Source organism: Sinocyclocheilus grahami, unplaced genomic scaffold (genome assembly GCF_001515645.1).
Source record: "Sinocyclocheilus grahami isolate Dianchi unplaced genomic scaffold, SAMN03320097.WGS_v1.1 scaffold179.1, whole genome shotgun sequence".
NCBI lineage: Eukaryota > Metazoa > Chordata > Actinopteri > Cypriniformes > Cyprinidae > Sinocyclocheilus > Sinocyclocheilus grahami.
Window position 1 is genome coordinate 322,353 of NW_015505358.1, and position 10,732 is coordinate 333,084.

At 39.4% G+C, this 10,732-nt stretch overlaps 1 protein-coding gene across 1 annotated transcript in view; it reads left to right on the forward strand.

Moving 5' to 3' along the window:
* The window catches only part of stxbp5b (syntaxin binding protein 5b (tomosyn)), a 47,197-nt gene extending 37,326 nt beyond the window's left edge, over positions 1 to 9,871 (forward strand). The window contains exons 21-26 of the mRNA XM_016284060.1: positions 470 to 709; positions 2,410 to 2,764; positions 2,845 to 3,010; positions 3,118 to 3,229; positions 3,842 to 4,062; positions 8,853 to 9,871. Coding sequence (XP_016139546.1) covers positions 470 to 709; positions 2,410 to 2,764; positions 2,845 to 3,010; positions 3,118 to 3,229; positions 3,842 to 4,062; positions 8,853 to 8,894 — 1,136 coding nt within the window. The 3' untranslated portion in view covers positions 8,895 to 9,871. The remainder of the gene's footprint in view (positions 1 to 469; positions 710 to 2,409; positions 2,765 to 2,844; positions 3,011 to 3,117; positions 3,230 to 3,841; positions 4,063 to 8,852) is intronic.
* Positions 9,872 to 10,732: the final 861 nt, after the last annotated feature.

Consider the following 10,732-nt stretch of genomic DNA (forward strand, 5'->3'; position numbering starts at 1 on the left):
TGATTTTTGGAGTAAAACATGAGCCAGACATGTTTTGGTGAGACTCATCTTTGCATTGCTTTTAGAATGTGCATTTATACTAAATTTAGTGTTATAGGCTTGCCAGAAAGATATCTGAATGCATCTGGGTCTCTGAGCGTGAAAATAAAACAGCATAACAATGTTCTGTAATTGGTGATTGCAAGTTTTCTTCATATTGAATGGAAATGTTATGGTGATTTCATGGCAACGTTTTGCGTGCAGTTGCTGTATGTCTTACACATTACACACTACACTGAAACAAAGTTTATATTAATACTATTTATTTACTAAGAATGTATCATCAGTATATTAACTGCTTAATGCTTAAGCTATTTTTGTCCTTTGATTTCAGGTGTCCTGAGGTGGTTCAGACATGATTTGAAAAAGGTCATGCTAATTGTCCTCTTATTGTTGTGTTTTTGTCACTGATGGGTCACTGTGTCCTCAGACGCCAGGGACAACTCGTTCAGCCGCTCACGCAGCTCCAGTGTGACCAGCATTGACAGAGAGTCACGTGAGGTCATTTCCTCCTTCTATTTTTGTGACTGGCTGTCCAAGAAGAGTGAGACTGTGGCAGTGCCCAGCCTGTGGGTGGGCACCTCATTGGGTAGCATGCTGGCCATCGCCCTAACTGTGCCCTCCACACCAGAGCAGAGGATGCAACAGCCTGTGGGCGTCTCTTTCTGTGGTAAGACTTGCTTTACATCTGTAAAGTAAAATTAGCTAATGACTTGGAAGTCATTAGCTGATTATGGGATATTACATAAAAAAAACACAATGGAAATGCGGTCTCAGCGAAATTATGGCATTTCTGTTGTCAATAGTTTAGCGATGTATGAAGCACAAGTCACACAGAAGTCACTTTCAAACTAAACTCAGTCAAAATTTGTGTGATCAAATTGAACGTACCAAAATCTGCATGAGGACATTTTTGTCCCCGCACTAAACTTCCAGTCGCATGGATTCTTGTTGAAATCAATCTCTTTCCCAGGAAGTGAAGATTTTGTTCTCTTGAACACATAAGATGGAAGCGGTGCTTTATTCACGAACAGTGTTGGGGAAAGTTACTTTTAAAAGTAATGCATTACAATATTGCGTTACTCCATAAAAAAGTAACTAACTACGTTACTTAGTTACTATTTACGGAAAGTAATGTGTTACGTTACGTTACGTTACTTTTGCGTTACTTTTTAAATCTGGACAGGGCTTGCTTGTTTGTTTTTAAAATAAAAAAAGTTATATTTTTGGCAAATATAAAAGCCTTTTCACACCAAAAGTGAAATGAATAAGCCTCAGGCTGAAGGGAAAGTACATTTACGTCCGTACAGTAGAATGCAGAAGAAGACATTTCAACACAATTAAGCAATAAAGACACATAAATGTTTGTCTAGAGTAATTTTTGCTTATTAATATGGTTGAACTGGATCATCGAAGGTCAGAAGCAAAGACATTGGTTAATAGAATGGTATTAAATACATAAAGGATATTTGTGTTGTTTAACATTTAATTATTGCAGGTTTGCGTCATATTCTGAGCTGCATTATTTTTATTCATAATCTGTTTGTTTTTTTGTGAGTGAGATGAATTAATGCATATTCATATTTATTTTAGAACTACAGTAACATCTTCTGATTTCTCTCAACATGGGGACAGGAGAGCTGTCAATTAATAAATTGGAAAAAAAAAAGGAACTTGTGTCACTTATTTGAAAAAGTAACTCAGATATTCTCTTGTAAATTAAAAAGTAATGCGTTACTTTACTAGTTACTTGAAAAAATAATCTGATTACGTAACTCGCGTTACTTGTAATGCGTTACCCCCAACAATATTTTATGCAGTATTTCAATTTTTTACATTAGAAAAGTTACATTAACAGCTTTAAATAAATTTCGGAACTTTGATGGAAACAGCTGCTAATGGAAAAAGAGACCATTCACGTAAAGCAATAAATACAATATAGCAAATCTCGCAAAATGTAACTATATTATCACCCAGCTCTTTAAATAAATTGGATATATAAGTATATTAAACTTTATTTGCATATATATATATAACACACCCACGTAAAGTGTTATGCAGCAATTGTTGGCTATGTGATTGTTTATATAGTCGCAAAATGTAACTATATTATCGCCAAGCTATATAAAGTTGGATATAGAAGTATGTCCAACTTTATCTGCATGCGTATAGTATTCTCATGTAAGGCAATGCATTATATAGCAAATCTCAACTGTTTAATTGCTTGTATCATAGCAAAATGTAACCGTATTACTGCCTAATATGCTAAATGTGATCATAAGGCATGAAGATATTATAAACATTAACATCATGATTTTAAAGCTGCTTTAAAACAATGTGCATTGTGAACTTGACTTCCCGTCATCACAGGTCCAGTAGTGCGCTTGAAGGGAGGCATTTTGCGTATGGCCCAGTTGGATGCCAGCGGGACCCTTCTGCCCCACGTTTACGAGTCCTGGTATGAGCCCAACGCCCCTGAGGAGGAGAAAGAACGGCCACGGAGACGCCGGCCCACCTCGCCTCCTTCTCAGGAGAACCCGGACTGTCAGTACGCCGTGGTCTGCTCAGAGAAACAGGCTAAGGTGGTGGCGCTGCCCTCCCAAAACTGTGTCTATGAACACAACATCACAGAGACCTCCTTCGTACTTAGAGCCGACATGGTGACACTGACCGCAGGGGTCGGCATCGCCTGTTTCTGTGCCAATGGCCACATTATGACTCTCAGGTAACATGATTAACCTGATATTCAAAGCCATTGAATATTTAGTTTTTTGACTTATAAGTCTATAAACCATCTGTTTTCAGTTTGCCCAGCCTGCGGCCACTACTGGATGTAAACTACCTTCCCCTGACGGACATGAGGATAGCCAGAACCTTCTGTTTCTCAAACCAAGGCCAAGCCCTGTACCTCACATCGCCCACTGAGATCCAAAGAATCACCTATAGCCAGGAAACCTGTGATAACCTGCAGGTTGAATTATATTTTATCATACCTGCAAACTTGTTGCATTTTGGCCAAATTTGACATTTTGACCTTGAAATATTTTGACTTTTATTCTGAGGTGCTCATTTTTGCAGGAGATGCTTGGAGAGCTGTTTACTCCAGTGGAGACACCAGAGGCTCCAAACCGAGGCTTCTTCAAGGGCTTATTTGGAGGCGGGGCTCAGTCCTTAGACAGAGAAGACCTGTGTAAGTGTTAATATGTTTTGCTTAAATAGTAGAAGTGATCAAAAATTATATCTGATTGTTTATCATTTTTTGTCTGACATCTGTACAGTTTTCAATCAGTCAAACGTTTCAAATGTTTAATATAAAAACATTTCAATGTACAGTACGCTTAAAAAGTGGGAAGAACATATCTAAAGAATAATCTAAAGAACCTTTTTTTCAATATAAAGAACATTTTGTGAAATGGAAAGTTTCCTTGGATGTTAGAGGCTCTTGATGACAATAAAGAATCTTTATTTTTAAGTGTGGTATAGAGAAGAACAGTATAATGAATATCACAAAAACATTTCAGCACTATTATTAAAAAATAATAATAATCATTTTACATACAAGTATGTTAAAGGATGCACCATATAGACTACTCCCTCATCAAAAAGTGAAACAAAATATGAGATGCAAAAGAAGTGAACGCACACTTACCTCAGTGGTTATCACAAATAAAAGGTAGACAAGCTCTCAGTTTCTGCTGTGACTTAACAAGGGATGATAGTATGTGTTATTTAGAATTTGTACTTGCTTGAAAAATGTATACTGACACGGAGTTAAATCCCTCATGTTTGTTCTCACTTACAGTCGGAGAGGTGACTGCTGGTAAGGCGTCACGCAGCCTGGCGCAGCACATCCCGGGTCCAGGTGGTATGGAGGGCATGAAGGGGGCTGCGTCCGGTGTGGTGGGAGAATTGGCACGGGCGAGGATAGCTCTGGATGAGAGAGGACAGAAACTAGGCGAGCTGGAGGAGAGGACTGCAGGCATGATGGCCAGCGCAGACTCCTTCTCTAAACATGCGCATGATGTGAGATGATCACTTGCAAATCACCACGACTGCTGCTTTTTATAGTGACACACAGGTTTCAAAACTTAGTGAGCACATTTCAGTCCCTCTAGGATTCTGCAATCTCAGAATTGAATGCAATCATACACCGCAAACTAGGGCTGCCCCCTAGTCGACTAACCTTTAGTCGACGAAGACGACCAAAATTGTATTAGTCGCAGAAAGAAAAAATCCACAGGAAGTGGCGAGGTCACGCAGTCCATGATGGACAGATAGTTAACGACTGGATTTTGTGGTAATACAGTATATCCAAACGTACAGTGGGTACGGAAAGTATTCAGACCCCCTTAAATTTTTCACTCTTTGTTATATTGCAGCCATTTGCTAAAATCATTTAAGTAAATTTTTTTTTCCTCATTAATGTACACACAGCACCCCATATTGACAGAAAAACTGAGGAAAAAAAATTAACTTAAATGATTTTAGCAAATGGCTGCAATATAACAAAGAGTGAAAAATTTAAGGGGGTCTGAATACTTTCCGTACCCACTGTATATCATTCATCGACCTCAAAAATGGCTTATCATCTGAAATATGTTAGTAGTAGGAACTTTAAATGGCTGCTCAATCTAATGTTAACCTAGAAAAATGTGCGCTATTCAAGTGTTTGTGTGGAGTGTGAAAGCTAAACAGTAGCGCACTCACTGGTCAAGGGTGCGGTCACTTGCTCTTAAAATATTCATTTTTGTCATACAGATCAGAGTAATACATCTTTCGAATCTGTAAAGCCTCTACGTTTATTTGTGTGCACTCACAATAACAACAAAACATTGTGCTTTTGTAAAATAATGAAGGATGCGCTTTCTGCCGTCTCAGCCTCTGTGAACTTGAGCGCGAAACTCCGTGTATACTTGCCTTACAGACATTAAAAATATATCTATAGTGGGGCTGGTCCGCATACCATTTTTTGAGCTTCGAAGCTTCGGTAGTAATCAAAACCGGAATATTTGAAGCTTCGGAGGGAGGGGGCTAAACATATTTTTCTCTCAACACCGTGTCTACACTGGATGCGGCGTGGCACGACAAATTCCCGACAGTAAACTACTGCTGCGTTCTATTTATGATGTACTGACACAAATTTCAAATGATTTTCAATGGTCGCTTTGTTGCGTGCAGTGTAGACAGACTTTAGCTGTTGCGGCGCAACACTACAACTATCGCATCCGGTGTAGACACGGTGTATTAAAAGGCAGGAATCTCTGTGTGTCTGTCTGTCTGTTTGCATTTTTATTATGTGGAGAACCATTCATCCAATCGACTTCACACGTGGCGGGTGTGTTGCTGCGGACCCAAGGGAGTGCAGTGTCGCGTTTTGGTGCAATATGGACACGCGACACGTTCAGAATTAATAAACTTTTAATAAACTACAGAGCAGCGCGCCTTACAAGCGCCTTATAAGTGCAGGGCTTATATGCTCCAAGAACGGACACTGCACTAGTGATACAAAACAAACAGGTCTGTTAAGAGCAATACTTTTAATATAGACAAGGGGGGCTGCCGTGATGGTTGACTTTCTACAACTTTCTCCCATCTCCCGACTGCATCTCTGGAGCTCAGCCACAGTGATCTTTGGGTTCTTCTTTACCTCTCTCACCAAGGCTCTTCTCCCCCGATAGCTCAGTTTGGCCGGACGGCCAGCTCTAGGAAGGGTTCTGGTCGTCCCAAACGTCTTCCATTTAAGGATTATGGAGGCCACTGTGCTCTTGGGAACCTTAAGTGCAGCAGAATTTTTTTTGTAACCTTGGCCAGATCTGTGCTTTGCCACAATTCTGTCTCTGAGCTCTTCAGGCAGTTCCTTTGACCTCATGATTCTCATTTGCTCTGACATGCACTGTGAGCTGTAAGGTCTTATATAGACAGGTGTGTGGCTTTCCTAATCCAGTCCAATCAGTATAATCAAACACAGTTGGACTCAAATGAAGGTGTAGAACCATCTCAAGGCTGATCAGAAGAAATGGACAGCCCCTGAGTTAAATATATGAGTGTCACAGCAGAGGGTCTGAATACTTAGGACCATGTGTTATTTCAGTTTTTCTTTTTTAATAAATCTGCATAAATGTCAACAATTCTGTGTTTTTCTGTCAATATGGGGTGCTGTGTGTACATTAATGAGGAAAAAAAATTAACTTAAATGATTTTAGCAAATGGCTGCAATATAACAAAGAGTGAAAAATTTAAGGGGGTCTGAATACTTTCCGTACCCACTGTATATCATTCATCGACCTCAAAAATGGCTTATCATCTGAAATATGTTAGTAGTAGGAACTTTAAATGGCTGCTCAATCTAATGTTAACCTAGAAAAATGTGCGCTATTCAAGTGTTTGTGTGGAGTGTGAAAGCTAAACAGTAGCGCACTCACAGCATGACCGGTGCGGTCACTTGCTCTTAAAATATTCATTTTTGTCATACAGATCAGAGTAATACATCTTTCGAATCTGTAAAGCCTCTACGTTTATTTGTGTGCACTCACAATAACAACAAAACATTGTGCTTTTGTAAAATAATGAAGGATGCGCTTTCTGCCGTCTCAGCCTCTGTGAACTTGAGCGCGAAACTCCGTGTATACTTGCCTTACAGACATTAAAAATATATCTATAGTGGGGCTGGTCCGCATACCATTTTTTGAGCTTCGAAGCTTCGGTAGTAATCAAAACCGGAATATTTGAAGCTTCGGAGGGAGGGGGCTAAACATATTTTTCTCTCAACACCGTGTCTACACTGGATGCGGCGTGGCACGACAAATTCCCGACAGTAAACTACTGCTGCGTTCTATTTATGATGTACTGACACAAATTTCAAATGATTTTCAATGGTCGCTTTGTTGCGTGCAGTGTAGACAGACTTTAGCTGTTGCGGCGCAACACTACAACTATCGCATCCGGTGTAGACACGGTGTATTAAAAGGCAGGAATCTCTGTGTGTCTGTCTGTCTGTTTGCATTTTTATTATGTGGAGAACCATTCATCCAATCGACTTCACACGTGGCGGGTGTGTTGCTGCGGACCCAAGGGAGTGCAGTGTCGCGTTTTGGTGCAATATGGACACGCGACACGTTCAGAATTAATAAACTTTTAATAAACTACAGAGCAGCGCGCCTTACAAGCGCCTTATAAGCGCAGGGCTTATATGCTCCAAGAACGGACACTGCACTAGTGATACAAAACAAACAGGTCTGTTAAGAGCAATACTTTTAATATAGACAAATTATTATTAAGCTGGGCTACTGTACGTTTTTTTTATGACTGCCGTATTCGCAAGTATTTTCCAAGCAAATTAACTGCACGTTTTTATCATGTGTAAAATTACTAATTAACATTGCGGATAAAAGCAGCTCATTTTTTACACCAACAAAGGCATACTACTTACAGAACATTAGCATGATTTAAATGGTTTATTAGTCGACTGGTTTATTAGTTGAGATTTGTCGACTAATGCTTAAAATGAACGACTACTAGTCGACCAGACAAATCTTTAGTCGAGGGCAGCCCTACTGCAAACAATGGGCCTCATTCATGAAACACGAGCAGAACAAATTTTTATGTAAATCGTTCGCAAAGCCGTTCTGACGTAAACAGTCGAATTCATGAAAATGTTCGTATTTTCAAAATGTTAGTTGGTAGGAAAGAAATTTACACCTGCTCCCTACCACGTGTAAATGGTGCGTAAAACGTTCTGTGTTCATTTAGGCAAACTGATGACATTGACAAACTGCCGTTATAATATTTTACAAGGTCGTTGGGCCAGAATTTTTATTGTAATGTTTTTTTTTTTTTTTTGTAGCTGAGAGTTGATAAACTGTTTAGCTTTGGGTAAAACGCAGCCGTCACGTTTTACCCAGCCGTCCAATCAATGGAGGAGGTGCGGGACAAATCCTACACGCGACCAATCATACTACTTGTACAACAACTAAACAACAGTAGAGAAGTTAATATTGCTGGCATTTTTATATTCAGTAATATTCTTCAAAATGAGATACCGTGGATATGCCGTGGATATTTCAAATCATAGCAACCAAAGAGTCTCAGCTAGAAAAACGCTGTGCCACCAAATCGTTCTCCAGCACCACCAGCTGGCCGTTTTAAGAAGAGCGCCTGACAGTTTTTCAGCTAGCTAAAAACGCTTTGGTGGACACATGTTATTGAATATTTATTGTTAGGCATATGGCCTATTAGTGTTTTTTGCATTTATGCAATATTCTGGAGCCAAACCTGAGAAAGTAGACCAGAATATACCACTGCGTTCCTGGACACGCAATTTACGTAGCTGTAATTCATAGACGGGGATTATGCTAATTGTGAATGAGTGTGCACGAGCGCCCTATTTATGAATGATTGGAGTTCATTAAATTTTTTTTTTTTAATTAAACGCAATAGACAATGATATAACTGTTAAATTGTAAAAACATGAAATAATAATTTATAACATTTAAAATCTATAGTATATAATTAGAGTGTTTTTTGTTTTTTTTTAATTCCACTGCAAAAATAACAGAAAATGGCACAAATATTGCTGCAATTGTTGTGTAAAGCTTCAGAAAATTCAGTCATTTTAGGCCACAAAAATCAGAAAGAAATCCTGGTGGGACTAATATTTGGTTGAGAATCAGGACTTTTCATTGCTATTGATGTCCAAAAATTTCTGTCTAGGTAGGAAGCTCTTTAGGTTTTGAGATGCAGCCGTATTCTTTGTCAAACAATGATATTTGTGTTGAATAATTTTTCATAGCAAGTAATCTATCTTTCTTCACCAGATAATGCTGAAATACAAGGACAAGAAGTGGTACCAGCTCTGAGGTCAGCACACCCTCCTATGAAGACAGCAGATCCATCATCTCTCCTCCGTCTCTTCCTTCTCTTCCTGTATCTTTCTCTCTCTGTGATGTCAAGAGACTGCCACTCTCGCTCAGCACACCGTCACGTGGCATTACCTCGAGCTGAGGAGCTGCGGAGAGACAGAGGAGACAGGAGGGGAAGGAACAGGACAGGTGAAAGGCATCAGGATGGGATTTCCTTCCCTTCTCGGTGGCAGTTGAGTTTCCTCTCCTGAAAACAAAGCCGTGGATCTTGTCTTGGGAGAGGAGGCCCTTCGCCGGTGCTGCCCCGTCTTATACCTTCATCCGCCACGCTGTCATTTTCACTGCCATTCTATCTGCAAAGAAACTACAAAAAGGACATTTTGGGAAATGAAAGATTTAAGATGAATGAAATGGGTCAGAAGGACATAGAGCTGACTAAAGAAGGTCTAACATCTGCAGCATTGCCAAGCTTAATGCTTCTGATAATCTGTCACTAGCGCAAGAATAAGCTGCATGTCTAGTGATATAATTTAGGAAATTAGTGCTTTTTCTTGTTTTTGGAATTGGGATGAATCTAGTCTAAGTAATATTTCACCCCAAAATCAATATTTTGCATAAAGAAAACCTATTTTTAGGAGGCAGGTGTGTTCTTTAAGCAAAATATTACATACATTTTGATTTTAGGTTGAAGCATAACTAGATTTCATGAGATTCACCTAGTAATCATGTTAGCTATGGAAAAGGCCAGATTGTCTTACATAAGGTATAATGAAGTATCATTTAATTTAACCTCTAAAGGGCTGGAAGTTGCTGTATTTATCACATATCATGTGATTATTTTGCCATATGAAATTGGAGACAGGCCTAGGCAGCGAAGCTGATCTGATCATGCATCATTTTATTGTTTCGTCATATTGGTTTACACTGATCAGGTCTCAAAAGAGCTTTTAGGGAAGAGCTCTGACTTTGATGTACTATATTATATATATATAAATTAACTTTTTTTTTCTTTTTGCATTACAGAATAACAATGTGCCTAATTAATTACAGTGCAAAAAATAGCTTTCATTTTCTGTAAACAAACAATAATTTCTAATTTGTCAGATTTTTTTTGGGAGGGGGTCAGATTTGACCCATATCTGGCTCAAATATGACCCAGACGTGCATTTAAAAGGTTTCACGCAGGTGAATAACTGCTTAATTGTGCTGGTTATCTACAAACAGAGATCTGGAGTGCGTACATTTTCTTTGGTTATTTTGGTCAGGTTATTTTTATTATGAAGGAGCGCGAGTGAGAGTTGGAAAGTGTGAGGCATGATCTTGATTATGTGCCTTGTGATGATTGACATGGCAGAAACCGGATACGAGGGACACCGGTGGAATGTGCCGAGAGTACTGATTCTTCATATGCAAAACAGGTTCCTCTTTCTTATTTCCCATGATGCAACTGCTCCTGGACAAGAAAATCTCGAGGCTTATGCGAGACTCAGTACAGTACCTGGTGACTTCCTCATCTTTAAGTACACGGCGAATGGAATTCTCTGTATTTTCTAAGAAGCCTTTTCGGATGGACTAATGCATGAGTTTGTCATCCTCACAGAGAGGTGAATATATCTATCTCTGTGTTTGTTGCTGCAGTGGAGGTGACCACTAAATGTTCAATGCAGCTCCATACTCTCGATCAGCAGCCCTCGGATGTGTCATCCAGAGGGCGTTACCTTCTGCCTTTGCTTTGCGACCCATGAATATATGCTAACCTCGCCTCGTGTGCGTATACATGTGTTCGTGAACATACATGTATGCAAGAATATGTGTATGCTCACGTTTATATAAAC